The sequence below is a fragment of the Notothenia rossii genome (assembly GCF_949606895.1).
Source record: "Notothenia rossii genome assembly, chromosome: 7".
Classification (NCBI taxonomy): Eukaryota; Metazoa; Chordata; class Actinopteri; order Perciformes; family Nototheniidae; genus Notothenia; species Notothenia rossii.
In genome coordinates this window covers 44,543,395-44,568,247 of record NC_136905.1, presented here as the reverse complement: position 1 = coordinate 44,568,247, position 24,853 = coordinate 44,543,395, and the positions used below count along the sequence as shown (strand labels likewise).

Sequence of the window (24,853 nt, the reverse complement as noted above, 5' to 3'; positions counted from 1 at the left end):
CACACAGCAGAGATTCTTGATGGCGCTTTACACTACCAGCTGCATATTGGGCTCCCTGGTGAGCTGAGAGAGGATGCTATTGACGTAAATCTGGCTTGTTGGGGTTGTTGTAGCGGGTGATGACGATGTTGCAGATGAGCTCTTTGGTGCATTCATTCTGGAAATTCTCCTTGCTTTGTTTGCACTGCATATTCATTATATTCAGTATGGAGTCATTCCTCAGGACTTAGTGTGACATGTCCACATTCTACGATGGCGCCGTGGGTGGCTGCCGTGTTGCTAGCTCCTCTCCAATTTTGCATTTCATTGGTTTTATTTCAGTGTCTGTTTACATTTCACTGTGTGCTTTTCACTTTGTCCACAACATGCAAGCCGACTACGCCAACTTTACCATACAATATGGCAGAGAGGGTCTTATACACATTAGAAACTGTGTGGACAGCAGTCTACCACCGAGACCGGCAAACAACGGGGAATCGCCCTGGCTTTCTGTCGTTGTTTTACCTGAGCGGCGCAGGAGGAAGACCAAGCGGGAATCCCGGGCCGGAGTGCTGAGACTGAGGAAACCGGCCTCCTCTTCCGAGTATAGTATGAGTGTGTGTGTGTGTGTGTGTGTGTGTGTGTGTGTGTGTGTGTGTGTGTGTGTGTGTGTGTGTGTGTGTGTGTGTGTGTGTGTGTGTGTGTGTGTGTGTGTGTGTGTGTGTGTGTGTGTGTGTGTGTGTGTGTGTGTGTGTGTGTGTGTGTGTGTGTGTGTGTGTGTGTGTGACGGTCTCCCCTAATCCCTGCTGTGGACCGGGCTACATCAAATCATATTTTAGCCCCTAAAGATAAGCCCACCATAAACATAATAACCACTTTACTATTACCACTTTCCTTCTTCGTCAGACAGAGGGGTGTCTGTGTGAGCCTGGCCCTGCCCCCTCCTCCCCCCTTCCTGCCATCTTATCACTAGACAGAGGGGGCATGTAATTTAAAACACTTACCTTACACTTGTATTTGTTCTCTCTAAAACACAGTGTCTGTAAAGGTGGGGGAGACTGTCTCCCCCCTTCCTGCCATCTCTCTCTGTTTCTGCTGATGTGTAAAATATACAAAATAACTTTTTATATACTTACTCGCTTGTTAAAAGGTGATGAAGTTTGCAGCGTAAGCCAGCCATCAGTGTTCTAGTTTTAAGGTTTTGCATACCTCAAAGTGTGTCAAAAAGTATCTTGGCAAGAGAAAACAAAGCCAAAATTCGCCTAGGCCATTAAAAAAAAAAAAGATTGCTGCTAAGAAATAAGTTCAGAAAGCTCTGACTCGAGTGGAACACTGTTAGAGTCAAAAGTAACTCTCAATGTATTCAGACAGAGTATGCAGATTGGAGCCGATCAGAACAAAGAAAGCACCTTTTGCTTTCCTAGTCAAAACTGTTGATTGAGTTAGTCTGCACACACTCCCTTACTGTCACCCTTACCTCTTCCTATGGCTGTCAGGCCTTTTGGTGTGTGTGTGTGTGTGTGTGTGTGTGTGTGTGTGTGTGTGTGTGTGTGTGTGTGTGTGTGTGTGTGTGTGTGTGTATGTGTATGTGTGTGTGTGTGTGTGTGTGTGTGTGTGTGTGTGTGTGTGTGTGTGTGTGTGTGTGTGTGTGTGTGTGTGAGTGTGTGTGTGTGTGTGTGTGTGTGTGTGTGTGTGTGTGTGTGTGTGTGTGTGTGTGTGTGTGTGTGTGTGTGTTTGAGCCTGGCCCTGCCCCCTCCTCCCCCCTTCACTCTCTTGTTAAAAGGTGATGAAGTTTGCAGCGTAAGCCAGCCATCAGTGTTCTAGTTTTAAGGTTTTGCATACCTCAAAGTGTGTCTAAAAGTATCTTGGCAAGAGAAAAAAGCCAAAATCCGCCTAGGCCATTAAAAAGAAACCGAATTCCAAGTTTTACAAATGAACAGACACAAATGCAGACTTGACTACTTGGCAGTTGATTAAAGCAGATTTGTCCTTTTTCATCTCTCAAAGGGTGGGACCTGTTCAACACTGGGTACAGAAATATATTCAAGATACAGTCATTTGTACGTAAAGATTTTTTAAGTTGTAAGCACTTAGAAATATACATTTGATTGCATTTAAAGTGGCTGTAGACAACTTATCATAATGAAGTAGTTGATTGCACAAATTTGTAATGGATGTAGAATAAAGACGACATTAGCATTTAAATTGGCTCCGTATAAGACTCGCTTTCTCTATGAAATTATGTTTGGCTCTGAGTAGTGTTCTCCCTTTCACAGTAAAAACCCAAACACAATACTTTCTGAATCACTGCAGGAAGTAATGTGCTAAAATGCAAATACAAATAGCTTACAGTAGCTCCCAATTAGTTGAACAATTGGAAAACCGCAAGGACTGTGGAAACACCTACTGGCAAAGGATTGTGGATGCAAATTATGCAAAGAGGAAGAAAAAACATTCTATCTAAAGCTATAACACAATCTACGTATTGACAGTATGAGTACAACAAAAACAGTATGCATGTTGATGCAAACGACGATGTTCAGTAAACGATCAATCACAATCGAAGGATCCAATGTATTTTTAAATGGAGCAGAAATAGAACGAGTCTCCCAGTTCAAGTATCTTGAACAGGGAGTGTCATATTGGACTCGCACTTGACTTTTTAAGAAACATATCCAGAAAGTATCCAATACCATTAAATTCAACTTGCAACATTTTAAACAAATTAGACCTTTTCTTAACTGTCAATGCTGCAAACTCATACCTCCACTGTATGATTATATCAAACATTGAATACTGTTTTACAAACTGGTCGTTTGCTTGTGCCACACACCTGAAACCCATAGAACAGCTGTTCAAGAGAGCTATCCAGGTGTTTGACAGAAAGCCACAGTCATACCACCACTGTACCATCCTTGAAAATCACAATTTCTTGAGTTTTTGACAATTTTATGTCTTTTAAAAGTATGTGTTTTTTTTAAATAATATTTACATGGGCTGGCCCCCCTCCCCTTGGGGGGATTCATCCACAGAAAACACACTGGACGCAGCACTAGGTCAGAAACCAGAGGAGACTGTGAAGTCCACCACAGACGGACCACCTTTGGACAAAATGTCCTCTCCATTAAAGGCAGCTCATTGTGGAATAGCCCCCCAACTGAGATACGGGATTTGTCCCACTCTCAATAGTTTTAAAGGTCAACTCAAAGAATGGTTGAGCAACAAACAGACGTGTAATCACCGCTAAATAAATGCACTTTAACAAAGGGGTATCTCCTCTTGCACTTTTATGTAGCGCTTTTTATCTTATCTTGCACTTTATATATCATAGCTGCTACATTGTACTGCCATGTGGTAAATGCTTGTATGCTGCTCATGCTCTTTCTGCATATCATGTATTTATTTTTGCTGTATATATATAAATGTCATGTTCTTATATGCTGTATGTGACGGGACTACAGATGGAAATTAGCTCAAAGCTAAAATCCGGCTCATTTACACTTGTAAGCATTATTTTTGTTTTAAAGTGTTCATCAATGTGCACTACGGTGGCCCTGAAGAAAATTAAACATTCAAATATGTTATCGATGTCCCCATTCCCAGTTTGTTTTGGGAATAATTGCGATGTTTACTATGTTTTGGTAGCTCTTAACAAAACAGAATTTTTGTAAAAGACTGCGACTCTAAAAGGCAAGTTTGTGATTTTAACACTGTTTCGATGAAACAATGCAGTCTTGATAACTTGACTTGACTAACATTCCTTTTCTAAATATATGTTTTTAGATGCTTTACTTTGATTTCTTTCATGTTATTTTAACACAACATTACTTTTTTCATATTTTTCAACAGACTGTGATATTCAGTTTTGTCTTTCTCTCCTTTTTCCATTATATTTTTTAAAAACTACATAGTAGTTTTTAGCAAAATACAACATGCAACTAATACATTATACAATATTACGACTTTTTGCGATATTTTCAACACAATATACTTGTACCTTTTTTGTGGTTGTAGGGCTTCAAGATATTTTGCATGTCATGCATAAACACGGTGTCATCTTTTCCTTGAAACTGACGTGCTGTCCGTTTTACAAAACAAGTTATTTTTCTGCTTCTTCATCCTCTGAATTTTCCTCCCCCGTCCCTATTCCTTCAGCAAGCACAACAAGAATCAAGGTGGATCTGTGAAATGAAACACCTCTTCCCAAAGCGTGACTTCCCTATTGAGAGCATGCGTCTAGGGCAGTAGGGTCTAAACCAATTGGCCAGATAAACTAACATGCAGAACGTACGGTATGTTTGAAGACTAACCATTTATCCAGTTCAAGCTGTCTTTAAGATGTGACATTGCGCTCTGACTATTTCCCGTAAAATGGTGACAAACTATTACTTATTCTTAAATTTGACCTCTTGCTGCTTGGTTGAAAATGATAGATGAAAAATAACTTTTAAAAAAAAGACTCAAACAGCGAGGGACATTATACTGGTGAAAAAACTCTCAATTCTACAGATGACTCCCCCCATTCGACGCAATAAGTCCCTCCCTCCACTCAGCAAAGCATCTAAAACTAAGGACCCCATTAAGACGACAGTTTGAAAACTAGCTATGGATCTGAGAAAAACCAAGTCTCCCCCCGTGAGTTGCAGCCAGGAACAAACTCCTGGACTACCATCATCACCACCATTCTGGACACCCTAATCTTGCAGTACTACTGCTGCTTATTTTGCTCCTTGGGCCAAGACGTCTCTGTTTATGGACACAGTGAAATCAGTGTTGGTTGATATTGTGGAGAGGGTGATACAACGGTACAGAGAAGAAATATGCAACGGATGCCGAGTCAGTCACCCCGGCCAGAGGCAACACGATTGTCTGAATGACATGCCCGATTTTTTCTTCAGAAACAATTACAACGCGTTAATGAAAAGACTCTGGCTCACCGACTTCATTACTGAGATCGACCAGACTCTTATTGATAAAGACATTTTCACGGATGATTGGAGGATCCAAGGCGCTTCGGAGGCTTTTCTGCACAATCTCAAAAATTGTAGACGCCTCAAGGAGAGACTTGAAAAGATCCATGCCGAGTTGGATGGAGAAGAAGAAGACTAATAACCTACGGTTGGTTGAAGCCAGGGATCTTTTGTTTTTCGATACATTGACTTTTTCTTTAAAGTAAAATAAAAATGGGGAACTACTATGCAAAACGCTCGGTATATATTGATCAGAATGTAGTCACTACCCTTTTAATAAGTGTGGTGATGAGGACGATTGAAAACAGAGTGAATAGTGATCCCCGTGTAAACAGAATGGCTGAAGTTTGTAAACTAGAAGACATTTTGGATATCGTTTGTTCTGGCAGTACTATTCCTGGTCATTGGGAAACGATTGTAAACGAAACATTTAAAGTGGTCCTGGAATCTTCATTTTCCGAAACATTCTGTAACATTACCGAAGAAATGAAACAAACATCAAAAGTGTATCATGTGCTCTCATTGTATGCTCTGTTTGTAGATGTAATGCATCTTTGTGTCAAAAACAGCATACACATGAATATTTTGACTGAAGTGAAAAAACTCCATCATGATAATTCCAGTAATCTGGGGAATTCTAAGCTGGAGACGGTCCTGGGGATGTTACAATCAGTATAACTATTGATTTTGTGTATGAACATTTTTAAATGTACTGCCGAAGACGCATGCTCTCAATAGGGAAGTCACGCTTTGGGAAGAGGTGTTTCATTTCACAGATCCACCTTGATTCTTGTTGTGCTGGCTGAAGGAAGAGGGACGGGGGAGGACAATTCAGAGGATGAAGAAGCAGAAAAATAACTTGTTTTGTAAAACGGGCAGCACGTCAGTTTCAAGGAAAAGATGACATCGTGTTTATGCATGACATGCAAAATATCTTGAAGCCCTACAACCCAAAAAAAAGATTGTGTTAAAAATATGGCAAAAAGTCGTAATATTGTATAATGTATTGTTTCATCGAAACAGTGTTAAAATCACAAACTTGCCTTTTAGAGTCGCAGTCTTTTACAAAAATTCTGTTTTGTTAAGAGCTACCAAAAACATAGTAAACATCACAATTATTCCCAAAACAAACTGGGAATGGGGACATCGATAACATATTTTAATGTTTAATTTTCTTCAGGGCTACCATAGTGCACATTGATGAACACTTTAAAACAAATATAATGCTTACAAGTGTAAATGAGCCGGATTTTAGCTTTGAGCTAATTTCCATCTATAGTCCCGTCACATACAGCATATAAGAACATGACATTTATATATATATATATATATATATATATATATATATATATATATATATATACAGCAAAAATAAATACATGATATGCAGAAAGAGCATGAGCAGCATACAAGCATTTACCACATGGCAGTACAATGTAGCAACTATGATATATAAAGTGCAAGATAAGATAAAAGCGCTACATAAAGTGCAAGAGGAGATATCCCTGTGTTAAAGTGCATTTATTTAGTGGTGATTACACGTCTGTTTGTTGCTCAACCATTCTTTAAGTTGACCTTTAAAAATGTTGAGAGTGGGACAATCCCGTATCTCAGTTGGGGGACTATTCCACAAATTAGCTACCTTTAATGGAGAGGACATTTTGTCCAAAGGTGGTCCGTCTGTGGTGGACTTCACAGTCTCCTCTGGTTTCTGACCTAGTGCTGCGTCCAGTGTGTTTTTTGTGGATGAATTCCCCCGAGGGCAGGGGGGCCAGCCCATGTAAATATTATTTTTTTTAAAACACATACTTTTAAAAGACATACATTTGTCAAAAACTCAAGAATTGTGATTTTCAAGGAATGGTACAGTGGTGGTATGACTGTGGCTTTCTGACAAACACCTGGATAGCTCTCTTGAACAGCTGTTCTATGGGTTTCAGGTGTGTGGCACAAGCAAACGACCAGTTTGTAAAACAGTATTCAATGTGGGATAGAATCATACAGTGGAGGTATGACTTTGCAGCATTGACAGTTAAGAAAAAGGTCTAATTTGTTTAAAATGTTGCAAGTTGAATTTAATGGTATTGGATACTTTCTGGATATGTTTCTTAAAAAGTCAAGTGCGAGTCCAATATGACACTCCCTGTTCAAAATACTTGCACTGGGAGACTAGTTCTAATTCTGCTCCATTTAAAAATACATTGGATCCTTCGATTGTGATTGATCGTTTACTGAACATCGTCGTTGAGAGTTTTTTTCACCAGTATAATGTCCCTCGCTGTTTGAGTCTTTTTTTTTAAAGTTATTTTTCATCTATCATTTTCAACCAAGCAGCAAGAGGTCAAATCTAAGAATAAGTAATAGTTTGTCACGATTTTACGTGGAATAGTCAGAGCGCAATGTCACATCTTAAAGACAGCTTGAACTGGATAAATGGTTAGTCTTCAAACATACCGTACGTTCTGCATGTTAGTATATCTGGCCAATTGGTTTAGAGCCTACTGCCCTAGACGCATGCTCTCAATAGGGAAGTCACGCTTTGGGAAGAGGTGTTTCATTTCACAGATACCCCTTCATTCTTGTTGTGCTGGCTGAAGGAAGAGGGACGGGGGAGGAAAATTCAGAGGATGAAGAAGCAGAAAAATAACTTGTTTTGTAAAACGGACAGCACGTCAGTTTCAAGGAAAAGATGACACCGTGTTTATGCATGACATGCAACATATCTTGAAGACCTATAACCACAAAAAAGATTGTGTTAAAAATATGGCAAAAAGTCGTAATATTGTACAATGTATTGTTTCATCGAAACAGTGTTAAAATCACAAACTTGCCTTTTAGAGTCGCAGTCTTTTACAAAAATTCTGTTTTGTTAAGAGCTACCAAAACATAGTAAACATCGCAATTATTCCCAAAACAAACTGGGAATGGGGACATCGATAACATATTTGAATGTTTAATTTTCTTCAGGGCCACCGTAGTGCACATTGATGAACACTTTAAAACAAAAATAATGCTTACAAGTGTAAATGAGCCGGATTTTAGCTTTGAGCTAATTTCCATCTATAGTCCCGTCACATACAGCATATAAGAACATGACATTTATATATATACAGCAAAAATAAATACATGATATGCAGAAAGAGCATGAGCAGCATACAAGCATTTACCACATGGCAGTACAATGTAGCAGCTATGATATATAAAGTGCAAGATAAGATAAAAAGCGCTAAATAAAGTGCAAGAGGAGATACCCCTGTGTTAAAGTGCATTTATTTAGCGGTGATTATACGTCTGTTTGTTGCTCAACCATTCTTTAAGTTGACCTTTAAAACTATTGAGAGTGGGACAATCCCCTATCTCAGTTTGGGGGGGCTATTCCGCAATGAGCTGCCTTTAATGGAGAGGACATTTTGTCCAAAGGTGGTCCGTCTGTGGTGGACTTCACAGTCTCCTCTGGTTTCTGACCTAGTGCTGCGTCCAGTGTGTTTTCTGTGGATGAATTCCCCCAAGGGGAGGGGGGCCAGCCCATGTAAATATTATTTTAAAAAAAAACATACTTTTAAAAGACATAAAATTGTCAAAAACTCAAGAAATTGTGATTTTCAAGGATGGTACAGTGGTGGTATGACTGTGGCTTTCTGTCAAACACCTGGATAGTTCTCTTGAACAGCTGTTCTATGGGTTTCAGGTGTGTGGCACAAGCAAACGACCAGTTTTTAAAACAGTATTCAATGTGGGATAGAATCATACAGTGGAGGTATGACTTTGCAGCATTGACAGTTAAGAAAAGGTCTAATTTGTTTAAAATTTTGCAATTTGAATTTAATGGTATTGGATACTTTCTGGATATGTTTCTTAAAAAGTCAAGTGCGATTCCAATATGACACTCCCTGTTCAAGATACTTTAAAAATACATTGGATCCTTCGATTGTGATTGATCGTTTATTGAACATCGTCGTTTGCATCAACATGCATACTGTTTTTGTTGTACTCATACTGTCAATACGTAGATTGTGTTATAGCTTTAGATAGAATGTTTTTTCTTCCTCTTTGCATAATTTGCATCCACAATCCTTTACCAGTAGGTGTTTCCACAGTCCTTGCGGTTTTCCAATTGTTCAACTAATAGGGAGCTACTGTAAGCTATTTGTATTTGCATTTTAGCACATCACTTCCTGCAGTGAATCAGAAAGTATTGTGTTTGGGCTTTTATTGTGAAAGGGAGAACACTACTCAGAGCCAAACATAATTTCATAGAGAAAGCGAGTCTTATAGGGAGCCAATTTAAATGCTAATGTCGTCTTTATTCTACATCCATTACAAATTTGTGCAATCAAATACTTCATTATGATAATTTGTCTACAGCCACTTTAAATGCAATCAAATGTATATTTCTAAGTGCTTACAACTTAAAAAATCTTTACGTACAAATGACTGTATATTGAATATATTTCTGTACCCAGTGTTGAACAGGACCCAAACCTTTGAGAGATGAAAAAGGACATATCTGCTTTAATCAACTGCCAAGTAGTCAAGTCTGCATTTGTGTCTGTTCATTTGTAAAATGTGGAATTCCTTTTTCTTTTTTATGGCATAGGCGAATTTTGGCTTTTTTCTCTTGCCAAGATACTTTTAGACACACTTTGAGGTATGCAAAACCTTAAAACTAGAACACTGATGGCTGGCTTACACTGCAAACTTCATCACCTTTTAACAAGAGAGTAAGTATATAAAACTTTATTTGGTATATTTTACACATTAGCAGAAACAGAGAGAGATGGCAGGAAGGGGGAGACAGTCTCCCCCACCTTTACAGACACTGTGTTTTAGAGAGAACAAATACAAGTGTAAGGTAAGTGTTTTTAAATTACATCCCCCCTCTGTCTAGTGATAAGATGGCAGGAAGGGGGGAGGAGGGGGCAGGGCCAGGCTCACACAGTCACCCATCTGTCTGACGAAGAAGGCTAATGGTAATATACATCAATACTATTTTTAATTATTATGTTTATGGTGGGCTTTTCTTTAGGGGCTAAAATAAGATTTGATGTAGCCCGGTCCACAGCAGGGGTTAGGGGAGACCGTCACACACACACACACACACACACACACACACACACACACACACACACACACACACACACACACACACACACACACACACACACACACACACACACACACACACACACACACACACACACACACACACACACACACACACACACACACACACACTTGGGGGCGGGCCCACCTGTCAGTTTGTATGCATACTAATGTGATTGAAACAGCATTTGTTTTTTTTGTTTTAAAAAAAAAGTTTATTATACACCATAAGGCGCAACAGTGGGGGCTTTTCACAACTGTGAATACACATCACCCCCCTCCTATCGACGGATCTCACACCTACTTGGGATATCACACCTACTTGAGATATCACACCTCGATCAAACGGGAGGCGGGACTTAGCTCATTTGCATAATTGGGGGAGGTGTGACCTGTAATTTGTTATGCATACTAATGAGACGAAAGCGGGATGAATATAACTACTCATATTATTTCATCCAAAACATACAAAATACATCAAAATTGGTTAGCATAAGGTCTCAGCCTCTCGTGTGCATACATTATTTGAGATATATTTCGAACTCTGACTTCATTTTAAGGACATTGCGGCCAGGGGTGTAGAGCTATTTTTTTTATTATTTGTAAAGCCTCCTTCACTTCATGAAATGGCTACAGCATCAGGAGGCAGCCTATGAGAAGTGCAGCACCAGCGCGTACACACCGCCTTCACTGTGCTCCCTCCTGCAGCTGCTGCGTTTCAACCACACACACCTACACAACACACGCACACACATCGAACGGCCCGATTATTCCCCCTATTACTCGTTGTGTGAAGGAAATGTCCGGTCACAAAGGCGCATGATGTGTGTGTGTATGTGCTCTGCTCAGCTCCGCTGTGTGTCTGTGTATGTTCGGTGTGTTTGTTTGTGTCCAACAACGGCATTTGTTTTCAAATTACCATGAACAGTAATTTACACACATCTGGCCAACTCCATAGGTATGTGGGTGTTCCCAAAATAAGTTAGTTTAATCTTAATCTCGATGTAGTGCTAAATACTGTCGGAGTGCACCGGAACGAACGCCCCGGTATGACGTTATTATTGCTGGCAAACAAGCCCAGGGATCTCACTGACATTTCAGTTATATCAATATGTGTACAGTGGTCCTAATTTGTTTTAATTGTATTCTGGTTTTAAACCGTGTTAATGTGTTTTGGATGCATAATGTTCTATTATTTGTTCAGGCTGTTACATACAATTAGCCACTGTTGCCACCTATATTAGGCTATATTATATTATATATTATATTAATATTTGTAAAGCGGTCCTAATTTTTTGTTTTAATTGTATCCTTGTTTTAAACGTTGTTAATATGTTTTGGATGCATATTGGTATTTCTTCAGGCTGTTAAATACAATTAGCCTCTGTTGCCACCTGCTGGTGAGTAAATATTAAAATCAGTTAAAATTGACAACCGGTCCGCGAATCTTTTTAAATGTATCTGCCGGTCCTTGGCACAATAAAGGTTGGGAACACCTGTTCTGGACAATCAGAATCAAGACAACGGCGTGGTGTTGTTGCAGGAAATCCCGACAGAGAATACTTTTGCTGTAGTACAGGGGTGCACATAACTGGTACGCAGGTACACATGCGCGGCAACAATCTGAAATGCGTACCGTCACTTGTGTCACAAATCACATTTGCGTACCGACGTACTTGTGAAGCTTTTCCAGAAGGCGGTTAGATCACCGGACGACAGAGTCGGTCTCCGTGTGCACAGACAGGGCTGCTGTTAACGTCGGTCTGTACAACGGAATTGTGCCAAAACTACGCCAACCGGCTGTGGAAGGAGACTCCCCCCCTTCACTGGAGAACTGCGCTAAAACAGCTGATCACAGTGTTCACCCTCTGTGGTCTCGAAGTACTCAGCCCCCCCCCCCCGTGTTGATAGAATTCAACACGTAATGAAATAAGACCCCACGGTTTGATGATTGATAGGTGTGTGGGCTGTCTTTCATTTTGACACACAGAACAAATGTAATAAACATACATAGCCTACATACATACATACATACATACATACATACATACATACATACATACATACATACATACATACATACATACTGTATGTTAAATGGATATATCCGCCTTCTTTCATTTATCTTTACATTCCCACAACAATATACATAAAGAAATGGCATATTTTCGACATAGTTCGAATGGTGATTAATCATGATTAATAAATTTTTAAGCTGTGATTAATCTCATTAAATTTTTTAGCAGGATCTGGAGCTTGAGCATTAGCAGTCAGTGGGAGTGTGGTGAGAAGATCCATACGTCCGCCGAGGTTGGTCCCACTGGTGGTTAATTCAGGAATCGCTTTTACTTTATGCAGGGCTCTATCATGTTGCCCTATAATAACACCTTGGGAAGCAAGCGCTTCCCTGAGTCTCCATGTGGCTAGAGAATTCTGTGAAGTTTAGATTCTACTTAGGACCCCAAAGCAGAGACTGACACAAGTTAAGTTTCAAGGTGTTTTAATAAATGAAGCTAGGCTAAGGCAGGTACTGAAGACAGGGAGCTGGCTGGTTGCGGAAAAGGTCCAAAAAAAGCAGAGGGAGAACGTCCCAGGCAAAAACGCAAAAAGTTGCACAAAAATTGCAAAGTGAAGAAAGGTTTCGATGCAGGATCCTGGCTGCTTCCGTGGTGCTCTTTTCCATGTGCTTTCTTCTCTTGCATCCAACAACAAGCTCATTAGACAGCGAGCAAAGTGACATTTCAACCTCACTTCTCCCCTTCTCTCTCTTGTTTCACATCATTAAGTTGCGGCGTTGGGCTCAAAGGTTCTCAGAGAAACGGCTCGCCTGGCAAACAGCGTTTTGATGAGCTTGTCACTCCTTCACCCCAAACATGCCTCATTAGTATAGTTCAGACACCTATCTGCACACACACACACACACACACACACACACACACACACACACACACACACACACACACACACACACACACACACACACACACACACACACACACACACACACACACACACACACACACACACACACACACACACACACACACACAAACAAACAGTGTCTTTCTCTTTCTGTCTATCCTCCATCTCCCATCTCCCTCTATCCCCCCCCCCCCCCTGTTTTGCAGCACTAATTAGCTGGCTTCTCCCTGTTCTGTGCTTCCCCAGTCACATCTCAAAGGGAGACGGATATGATTTTTCTTTAACCCAAAGGCCAAATTAATCAGCTGAATTAATGACTTTATTACCCGTTAGGCTCGGGGCGATGCAACACATCTCTCTCTAATGCCCAACGCTCCTCCCGCTATCTCTCTCCCACTCTTTTACCCCCTGCAGGATTTTTACATTTCAAAAATAGAAATAGACGAGAGAAAGAGGCACCAAGAGCAGCTATGGGTGGCAAGGAGATATTACCAGATATGTAATAATTGAACAGATATGGAGTTACAGGTACGCCCTAATGCCTACTTTAACAATTAGCTTCAAGCCATTTATGTGTAAGCAGTGTGTCCCCAGAAAAATTAATTGGTAAGAGCACTGTATCTGGAGGTGAACCGAGGAATACGTGGTTCTTACAATTTAATTTAGTCATAACAGTTACATCCTTTGTGTGATTTAAACATTTTTAATAATTAGCCACAATGTCTGTCAAAGATGGCAAATGGCAACACACAGAAATAAGACTCACAGCAGAGTTTAATGTGTGAACGCTCTTTTTTTAATGGCCGAAACCGAGTAATTAGTTGACACACCAGTGTCTTTCAGTAGATATATTACCACAATTGAAAAACAGCGCAGATAAGGAGATGCACCATTAATTTTCTCATGTACACGACAAACTCTAACAGAGCCCAAGGCCTCACATTGAATCAGGTCCGCCCTGTGACAGCAACATAAAGGGCTTTGAGCTGTGTGACCACGGTAACACTGCTCCACACTGGGTTTATGTCGCCGTGACTACCAGAGACCTCTTTGTGCACATGCATTCTTGGCAAGATATGTAAATTCTGACACATGTGAAAGATTAAAAAAGTGCATCTAGGATTAGAGCTGCTTGTCCATCAGCAGGAAAATGACCTATTCTGATAATCCATCAATGTGTTTTTTAAAGCAGAAATTGCAGAATCTCAATTATGGATAAACCTGATCAGAATCAGAAATACGTTTTTATTGGAAATTAGATTTAATCACAATTTGTCCGTTTTAGAAGATAAAACATAAAAAATAAATGGATAAAAGCAGAGTATGGCATATCCTGCTTTTCGGATTTGACATCTCCTCAGGCGTTGAGATTGGACAATTTAAAGACAAAACGTATTAAATTATTGCAGATTGATTAAAAAAAAAAAAAATTGGATGTTCAGATAATTCATATTTAGATTTGTATACCATATTTAATATTCCTCTGGACATAAGTGATGCTGCATGTGGTGCTTTCTGTTATCACATAACAGCTGTGATGAATATATGTTTCATTTTACAGTGAGGCTTTCAAATGTGCCGGTGATCATTGGTCATATATCTATACATATATATATTTGTACACATATGTATAAAAGTGTTATATATATATAGTTTTGAAAAAACGATTTTGAACATTGAAAACCTGAAAACAGTGGATGTGTATCGTGCTAGAATCCTTAATATATCAAATATTGTTCAAATTATTCAGATTATTATTCGTGTTTCTCTAAAATAAATGATTTCTCAATAGAAATGGTTCATTGTCTGCGAGGCATAATAAACAAATATGCCCCTAATATGGTAAAGTTGGCTGTGAGCTAGAATACATTCCCCCAATCAACACCATTATTAACAACTGATGATGCAGTTATTGACAATAATTGTGAACTGCAGGTGAATTGTACGGATGGAAAATACTCGTTAGCAGCTCCTGCCACCTCAGACGAGGAAGAAGATTATACAGTATGTGTGAGAAATAAAGTGGAGGCACAATGATTCAAAATGAGGAACAGAGTTTAAGGTGATTTACTTGAAATACCTTTAAACATATCTTTCCTTTAATTGGACATTGATATAAATGTCCTCATTTCATCTAATGATTTTCATAATTTCATCTTACTTTTAACTTTGTCGAAATATTTAGATTTATTTGTATTTTTAAAATGTATCTTATAAATTGTATTCTAAAATGAAGCAACTGTCACAACATCTAATGTCTCCCAGGAAGAATAAAGAATTGTGATTATAATAGAGTTTATAATTAGTATTCTAATTACAAAAAGAAAACCTCATTGTGTGATACCGAACATTTAGTATGTTTTCCATGATCAATTCACAGTTTATACAGAAATATTTCATTTGAATGCAAACATTGCAGTGTAGAGACACGACGTGTGAGTGTCTCCTCTTCCTCCTGTCCCACAGGACCTATTAGTCAATTACACCTGAGAGCTGCTGTTTATTATGGGCTGTAAACATACCTGAGTTCCAGCATCTAACACTTCCTTTTCCCGAATTTTCTTCCAGTGTTATACATTAATGAGTGTGTGTGTGTGTGTGTGTGTGTGTGTGTGTGTGTGTGTGTGTGTGTGTGTGTGAGTGACAATCAGAAAAAAGGAAGAATGATTCATTATCGCGCTCTATTTGGCTCTTTCAGCCTCCCTCCTGATCTTCATGTTCAACAACTCTGGGGCAAATGCAGAATTGCAAATTAGCTCCCGGAAAAATGTGATGAATTGGCCATCCTCACAGGCTTCTTGTCAAAGTTTGTGCTGATGTGTCAACCATTCCCCCAGAACTTCAAACAGAAATGCGCAATATGTCAAAGAGCGGGAAAAACCGAGGAGCGGAGCAGTCCATCCATAAAACACACCCACCTCTGAGCGCACTTCCACCATCAGGGCCGCGCCTCTGAGTCCACTCCTCAGCACGGAGTCCGTCCTCCTCTGGTTCACAATCACTCACATTCAGCCAGAACATGAATATAATGATGCAACATAATAACATCGATGTTAAAGTTTGTTTCATTTATTCTATTTACATGTTTATAGACTCCTGCATTTAATTGGTCACTTACAAAATTCTCTGCAACATTTAGCTTATTGTAGTTATGTATTCTTTCTGACATATAGTTCACTTCTCCTGCATTACTTGCACATTGGTCTTTCAACATAATCTGCACTATTTTATTTCTACTCTGTTTCTTCTTCAGCCTTTTGTTATTTATTTTTGAATGTGTTCTATTGTTTTATGTCCTGTCTTTACTATGTTGCATTGTTGGAGGAGCCTGTGACTTTTCATTGCCACGTCTACACTGTAGCTACTGTGCATCTGACAATAAAGCCTTGCTTCTTGAATCTTTGAATCACATTGACTTCCTATAATCCACTGGTTCTATCTTGTGGATCAAAGTGGACCACAGTCATGTTATTCATCTGTATTTAAAGATGCAATAAGAGCAGGATGAACAGAAGGCAGCAGCATCCAGTGAGCCAACATTAGTGTTAACACGCCATCTAGTGCTCAGTTCATGTGGTACACATGATTATACCAATGTTTTACGATGACTCTTAATCCATAATGTGTGCATAATTGCTAAATTTCTAACCAGGGGGTTACCTTGGTTGGTTATTGGCTAATGGTTACACAACCCAAAAAAAACAACATCACTAAGTGGCCAAAATCTGATCAGCTCATTTTCAGACAGGTTTTTATAGAAATGGATCAGGAGAAAAAGAGAGAGAATCTCTTTACAGAGGGGACACATGTTGATGTATAAGACATTAACATGTAATAATAGGTGACATTTAAGGCCTCACTATACCAACGCTTGAGATGAATGAGTTCTTTAAACCTAAAAATAAAATAACACTTTAAGGTTTAAAGCTCATCTGAAACCGCCACTCAGGCTTTTTTGAAGTAAACATAACTGCATTCTTCTCCCTGGCCTTCTAGTCAGAGCGGAGCACGACTCATGACATTTCGATGTGTTTGATTTTTATATTTGCTGTTATAATTTATTGTCTTCTGTTTGCGATCGCAGTAATGTGTTTTTTATTTGCATGTACAGCACTTTGGCTCGACCAAATAGTTTTTAAAATGTGCTATATAAATAAAACCTCATTTGATTTGCATGTTTATATGTTTGGACTTTCTATCTTCATGGTTTATTGCAAGTTATAGTTTATCATGGTCTTACTTTAAGTGGCTTTGGATAGAAGCAGCAGCTTAGTGAAATGTAAAACAACGTTATACTACCTAGAGGTTTCGAGGCTTATTCCTTCAGATTTCTTAATGACACTCGTTCGTTCTAAATAAAATACTGGCAACCAGCAGCAGGACAGCAACATCATTGGTAATTACTTCAACCCCCTGCCAAACATTTGAACAAATAAATGAAATAACTCTTTCCTCCTACGACTTGGCTTAAACGATTATAGACGGATTGAACCGTATTCACAGTTCTCCTGATACCACAGGCCTCCCATAAGGGCATGGATGTTCATTGGAAGTCCTTCAATATTTGGAAAAAGAAAAAGGAAACTTTGTTTCAGAAACAGAACTGAAAAAGGAAATTGATTACCAGTCATAATTCTCATTTGATCTTGTTTTATGACCTCATTTTAGAGATTTGTTTATTGTGTGCTACGTGAGATTTCTAAAGCAAATTTGATTTTAAAACAGAGCCATAGCAATAATTTCAATGAAAATGTCCTTTAATACAATAAATGTATTATTATTTGGGGAAACGTCCTCATGAAGGCCTCTTAAAAGTACAAATGAAAATGTTCCATTTATTTACAAAAATAGATATATAAATAAATACATTTCTGTACAAATGATGAGTATCCTAGACAACTGAATAAATGCCTCAGTATCAGAGAAGACAGCTTTAAACATATGGCACATATCACTGAGTACAGGTGTAACTTTGGTCTCATTATGTGTTCATGCACACTCTGGTGTTCTCCGGGTCGCTGTGATGACCGCTGGTCAGAGTACAGAGCGGTATTTCACTGCAAACATGAGCCACACTGCACATGCGCTCTCTGGATAAGCAAACACACGAACCCGGACGGCTAGCCTCACATGGTCGCCACGACAACACACTATCTCCTCACAGAACGGAGACCTGCACAGGATAGGAGACACAAAGTAAAAAAATATGAAGTGCCATTATAAAGTATTTTATAAAATAACATACAACAAATAAAAGGTAGGAGAGATTCTTTAGACCTTGATATGCTGGAATGATAAATTAAATATTGTTAACATATCGATGAAATCACAGATATTTCAGTCAACAGGGACAAACACACTCTAGAATGTACGGCTATTCGTTTTTGCAAGCTATCTGCATCCATGTGCGATGTAGCATGAATATGCTAATGATAATTGCTGAGTTTAAATAAATCTATTCCTATTCATTATTTATTAAAACATTGACTTTCTAAATGTGTTGTTCTTTAAACCCTAAGTATGCACACAGCCCACACTTTGTTTGTTAGTTAACTACCTGGCTAGCTAAATCACCACATGGAACATTTCATACTGTATATATTTGACAAATGAATGGATTCCTATCAAGAAGCAGAAACTCTGAAGTAACAGGATCAAGTGAGCTTTTCTTCTCTCTCACACCCTCTATAGCAGGGAACCCCTGCTCTATAGGGAGGTCTGAGTTCAGGGTCTGCTACGAAGCGCTGCATGTAGGCTTCCAAAGCATGGGCTAAAGTGAACACTTTTAAATCTGTCTACAGGCAATGTGCCAGCTCTGAATTCGTGCTTTGGGCTTCCATCACTGCAGTATGCACAGGCTACTTCTCAGGATGGCTTTTTTACCTTTTTTTGTGAAAGCTCTTTCATGAATTCCTACTACAAACACAGTTCAACTGCTGCTTTGAGGTGCTTTTGGGCCGGGGCTGCTCTAGCAATAACTAGCAAACTTCTTTATGAGGCAAGGATGCTACAAAACAAACACTAAAGTTATATGAAGTAAAAAGGCAGGATTTTGAGTAAATTGATGCTGTGGTTAAGGAGAAGTAAGTAACTGAAAGATGTCTGCCAGCATAAAGCTTACTCTGAGAAAGAGATGCAGGCATTTCTTAGCCAAACATCCCATGCTTCCCTCTTGCTCACCTGAGGCAGGTGGCAAAGGCTCTCCGGGCGTGGCGGTGCAGGAAGTGGATTGGGAAGCCTTTGAAGGTGTGTCCGTCCGGCACCGCCCTCCTCACTGCGTCCTGGAACTCCTCGTTGCCACAGGAGACGCCGGAGCAGCGCTCCAGCTCGTATGCTGACAGAGCAGAGGACAGCAGGTAGGACAGCTGATCGTCCCACAGTGTGGCCAGATCCAGGTCCTGCAGGGGGGGGGCAGAGGTCCCACTGCATCAATACACCTTACTTCGCAGGCTGACAGAACACCCAGGCTGTAAAGAGCACGAGGACCCAGTTCACTTTGCAAATGCATGCATTCAACCATTATATTGAAATATAAACAAGTGATTGGACAAACAGTCAATCTGTACAATTCCAATTAAACTGCATGAATACATTATGATACAAATATAGAATATTATTATATACTGCACACCCATTGTGTTTTATCTTAAAATGCAATTCTGAAATAAACTTCCTTATCTTAAATGATCAAATCTCATTTTGTTGATATTTGGAAATCCAAAATGGGATTTTTAAGCCATATATAAAGCTTTTAAATATGTTAAACACAGATCCAGAACTCCGTAAGGAAAACAATGGTTTTCATGTTTCCATTCACTACTTTCTGTGAAATAAGTCAAACCTCAAACTGTGAAAAAGGAATCTGTCATTTCACTTTGTTTTTTAAATGTTGTTATATTGTTGAATTCATTTGAGGAAAATCACAGTCTCTTCATCTGTCCATAGAGCTTGTTGTCTTTTGAGAGGAATTACCAGTGACAAATAAGAGACATGCTTCATGTAGATTAGGGCTTTTGTTACCAAGCCTGTTGCCATTGCACTTTGTCACATTGAATATCTTTTCATACATCGACTCTTCCAGCAGCCAAGCCTGCAAACTTAGTTTTTTATATTTAAACTTTTTTTTTCAAATTCCCACGTTAGAATAAAAAATGTGCACAAAAACAGGTGGAATAAAAACAGAGTTCTTTTATAGCAATGCCCTCAGCAGCTCTCTTTCTCAGCAAAGCACAGATTACTCAAACCCAGAGCTCCCGAAGGAGCAGCCGTATGTCCAAGCGTCTCTTTACCTTCCTGTGCTCAGACACCAGGGAGCGCAGCTCCAGCTCCAGCTGGTTGCTGGCAGCAGCAGGATCCAGAGAGGGGGCACAGAGCGGAGGCAGGGGGGGCAGGGAGGTGGTGGAGCCGGGGGCACAGACAGACTTCAGAGCCTCTTGACTCATTGCCTTCCACCGAGACTGATTCTGAAGGGAGAGACGGAGGAAACACTGATTTTAGCTGCTGCTCTCATCTGGCCTTACCTTTGAACAGGGGTTTCATCTGGGGATCTGCTGCTACCTTCAGGGAACATATCAGTACAGGAGCTGCTGATGAACGCAACTGTTGCATATTTAATTTCCCTGGCAACGCACCAGACCCAACCCACTGCTCTCCGCTCCAGACCAACTCTGTCTGACTCTAAATCAGCACTGTCCATCTGAATAGATCTTCTGTGGCCCATTCAATATGGAGTGTACATTTACATATTCAACTCCTTTCCCTGTCCCTGACTAAGGCAATACGAGGCAATGAAAACACTTGACCAGCATATTGACATTTAAGTGGCACTTTATCAACACTAAAGTGCCATAATAATCAACGAAAAACAACAATGAATCATCAGTAAAACATATTTAGGAGCGGCTGTAGTTCAGGAGGTAGAAGGTCTTCCTCCAATCAGAAGGTCTGTGATCCAGCGGTCAGCATGTTGATGCATGATGTGTCTTTGGGCAAATGATTTAAACCCTAGTTGCTCTCTATGGTCACCAGTGTGTGAGTGTGTGTGAGTGTTGGTCTCCCTGGGATGATGGCACCCTGTATGAATGCTGTCTTGTACATATAAAGCACATTGAGGGGTTGACAAGTGTTTTATAAATACAGTCCAGATCCATTTCATCTGTAGGGACACCACCCTCTTACCTGGAAGTCAAAGACACAAAGCCCCACAGCATCGGAGGGTTGGCAGTTGGCCCGGAAGGTGTGGTGGTTAAAGACACAGCCCACGGTGCGGTAGGGGGAGGTGGGTTTGGGCTGGGGTGCCAGGGGCGGGGCGTCTGGGTTGATGGCCCTGTGCACGTATCTGACCAAAGAGGAGAAGGGTAATCAGCGTCATAATAAATAATGAACAAATTGTTGGGAGATTGCCTGAATGATATAGTCCCAGGTATTGAAGTAAGGAAAGTAAAAATAAAAGTATGACCAAGGAAACAAGTAACATTTAAGATGAAAGAGCTCCTCAAAAATACTTCTTGATGTCATCAAAAACCTAGTTCCTCTCACTGACTTACTGTAACTATATCTATATTTTTATATATATATATATATATTTTTATATATATATATATATATATATATATATATATATATATATATATATATATATATATATATATATATATATATATATATTTTTATATATACACAAAATATATTAAATCAAATCTATCTCCAATGAAAGATGATTAAGTCATCGCCAGAACCATAGTTGACAAAATCCCAGAACTGAATGACCATTGAAAATGTAATAAATTCTTCGTTGGCCCAGAGCCTGGCCACCAGATGTGATGGATACAGCATCTGAGACCCCCGCTGACTCACACAAAGACAGGGTGAGCTAATGCAAGATACAAGAAACATGCAGTGCACTTCATTCTAAGACTGTTTGGTGGTCAGAGAAAAAGTAGAAATGTTAAACATTGGAGGAGTCTCTTAAAGAAGAGTTTTCCAGATGTACACATATACAGTGGGGCAAAAAAGTATTTAGTCAGCCACCAATTGTGCAAGTTCTCCCACTTAAAAAGATGAGAGAGGCCTGTACTTTTCATCCTAGGTATACCTCAACTATGAGAAACAGAATGGGGGGAAAGAATCCAGGAAATCACATTGTAGGATTTTTAATGAATTAATTGGTAAATTCCTCTGTAAAATAAGTATTTGGTCACCTACAAACAAATAAGATTTCTGGCTGTCACAGACCTGTAACTTCTTCTTTAAGAGCATCCTCTGTCCTCCACTCATTAACTGTATTAATGGCACCTGTTTGAACTCGTTATCCAAAGAGCTTTCACAGGAGACCAGAAACAAAATTGTAGACCTGCACCAGGCTGGGAAGACTAAATCTGCAATAGGTAAGCAGCTTGGTGTGAAAAAATCAACTGTGGGAGCAATTATTAGAAAATGGAAGACATACAAGACCACTGATAATCTCCCTCGATCTAGGGCTCCACGCAAGATCTCACCCCGTGGGGTCAAAATGATCACAAAAACGGTGAGCAAAAATCCCAGAACCACACGGGGGGACCTAGTCAATGACCTGCAGAGAGCTGGGACCAGAGTAACAAAGGCTACCATCAGTAACACACTACGCCGCCAGGGACTCAAATTCTGCAGTGCCAGACGTCTCCCCCTGCTTAAGCCAGTACATGTCCAGGCCCGTCTGAAGTTTGCTTGAGAGCATTTAGATGATCAAGAAGAGGATTGGGAGAATGTCATATGGTCAGATGAAACCAAAATAGAACGTTTTGGTGAAAAAACTCAACTAGACATGTTTGGAGGAGAAAGAATGCTGAGTTGCATCCAAAGAACACCATACCTACTGTGAAACATGGGGGTGGAAACATCATGCTTTGGGGCTGTTTTTCTGCAAAGGGACCAGGACGACTGATCCGTGTAAAGGAAAGAATGAAATGGGGCCATGTATCGTGAGATTTTGAGTGACAACCTCCTTCCATCAGCAAGGGCATTGAAGATGAAAAGTGGCTGGGTCTTTCAGCATGACAATGATCCCAAACACACCGCCCGGGCAACGAAGGAGTGGCTTCGTAAGAAGCATTTCAAGGTCCTGGAGTGGCCTAGCCAGTCTCCAGATCTCAACCCCATAGAAAATCTTTGGAGCGAGTTGAAAGTCTGTGTTGCCCAGCGACAGCCCCAACACATCACTGCTCTAGGGGAGATCTGCATGGAGGCATGGGCCAAAATACCAGCAACATTGTGTGAAAACCTTGTGAAGACTTACAGAAAACGTTTGACCTCTGTCATTGCCAAAAAAGGGTATATAACAAAGTATTGAGATGAACTTTTGTTATTGACCAAATACTTATTTTCCCCCATAATTTGCAAATAAATTCTTTAAAAATCAGACAATGTGATTTTCTGAATTTTTTTTTGTTCTCATTTTGTCTCTCATAGTTGAGGTATACCTAGGATGAAAATGACAGGCCTCTCATCTTTTTAAGTGGGAGAACTTGCACAATTGGTGGCTGACTAAATACTTTTTTGCCCCACTGTATATGTTGTTACAAAGTATCCAACACATTAATAGGGGGGCAATAAAGCAGCAGTTTTTTGTTTTGGACTGGAAAACATAAAAAGATAGACTGCACCTGTGAGCCGTGAGACTCTCCCAGAAGGTGATGCTCCCATCGGTGCTGCGGGTCAGAACCCAGGTGTGAGGGGTTCCTTTGGCCTTGGTGCCCACACACACATAGGCATCCAGGCCAAAGCCCAGCAGGAGGCTGCACAGCAGGGTGGCGTGGTCCTCACAGTCCCCCTGCAGGGACACAGAGAGGAGGTCAGGTCCTTCAGGCAGCTCCAAATGGAATCTGTATTATCAACACCATGTTTATAGTTTAAACTCGCCTAACCTTAAGAGAAGGCCAAATACAACTTACACAACTCTTTCAACCCTGGGGTGACAAACAATGAGCTTCTATTGAGATGTTGATCAAGCTCCAAAAGCTAGAGGGGAGAATTTAGCTACATATTGTATTCTGAAATGTTCAATGTTCTTTCTCAGAAGAGTTCCACACAAACATTCTGCTGGGGGGGGGGGGGGGGTCTCTGTAGTATTGAATCCTCCATAGCAATAGGCAACTCTTATTTCGCTTGAAAACACTTCCAGCACAGTCCTGGGTTGAGCTGTTGCTGCATGCGGGCTGTGGGCGAGTCAGAATGATAGATGCTCCCCAGTAGGGCCAATATGGACGGCAGCATCAGAACAGGCCGGGGAGCGATGAGGCTAAATTAATTTCCCCTGGAATGAAACTCATAAATCACTGCTGACAGGGGCCACTTTGTGTTGTGTCTGTCTCGCCAGCCGCTCACAGAGGAGAGGCAGGGAACATTTATCCTGCGGTGGTCTGGGAAACTATCTCGTACAGATGGAAATACATCAGTCAGGAGACTGTGCACAAATCCTCCTTTCTCAGAAATGACACAATCAGCTGTGCTCAGAAACACATTGAATGTAAACACAGCTGAACCAAGTCAGCGCAATGACTTCTGGCTCTTGGATCAAACTGTTTTAAGAAAACAGAAGTGTGTGAAACGAATTCTTAACATGCATTGCATTCAGAGGGGCCATAATAAAGTTATATGAGAATAATATCCTTTAAGGGAAATAAACAGAGACACTGGTTATGTTTGCTTTTTCCTCTCTGCTGCACTCTTTTGAAATCATGAAATCTGATCTTGATATCAATGAGATGACTTAAATCAAGTTGTAACACAAATATCACATAGAAATAGTGATTGGTAAAACATTTAGCACATTAGACACGAGTCCACTCACTGAAGGCAGATTTCAACAACAACAGCGGTAATTAAAGTTTAAAACTCTCAAA

At 40.1% G+C, this 24,853-nt stretch overlaps 1 protein-coding gene across 2 annotated transcripts in view; it reads right to left on the bottom strand.

Annotated features, from left to right (window-relative positions):
* Positions 1 to 17,709: 17,709 nt before the first annotated feature.
* The window catches only part of cep76 (centrosomal protein 76), a 35,688-nt gene continuing 28,544 nt past the window's right edge, over positions 17,710 to 24,853 (bottom strand). Inside the window, exons 9-13 of one of the 2 annotated variants that reach the window (XM_079693193.1) lie at positions 23,615 to 23,781; positions 21,153 to 21,312; positions 20,264 to 20,437; positions 19,155 to 19,372; positions 17,710 to 18,147 (exon numbers count right to left, since the gene is read on the bottom strand). In XM_079693193.1, coding sequence (XP_079549319.1) covers positions 18,009 to 18,147; positions 19,155 to 19,372; positions 20,264 to 20,437; positions 21,153 to 21,312; positions 23,615 to 23,781 — 858 coding nt within the window. In that variant the 3' untranslated portion in view covers positions 17,710 to 18,008. Of the gene's footprint in view, positions 18,148 to 19,154; positions 19,442 to 20,263; positions 20,438 to 21,152; positions 21,313 to 23,614; positions 23,782 to 24,853 lie in introns of those variants that run through there. The other variant, XM_079693195.1, reaches the window with a different exon arrangement.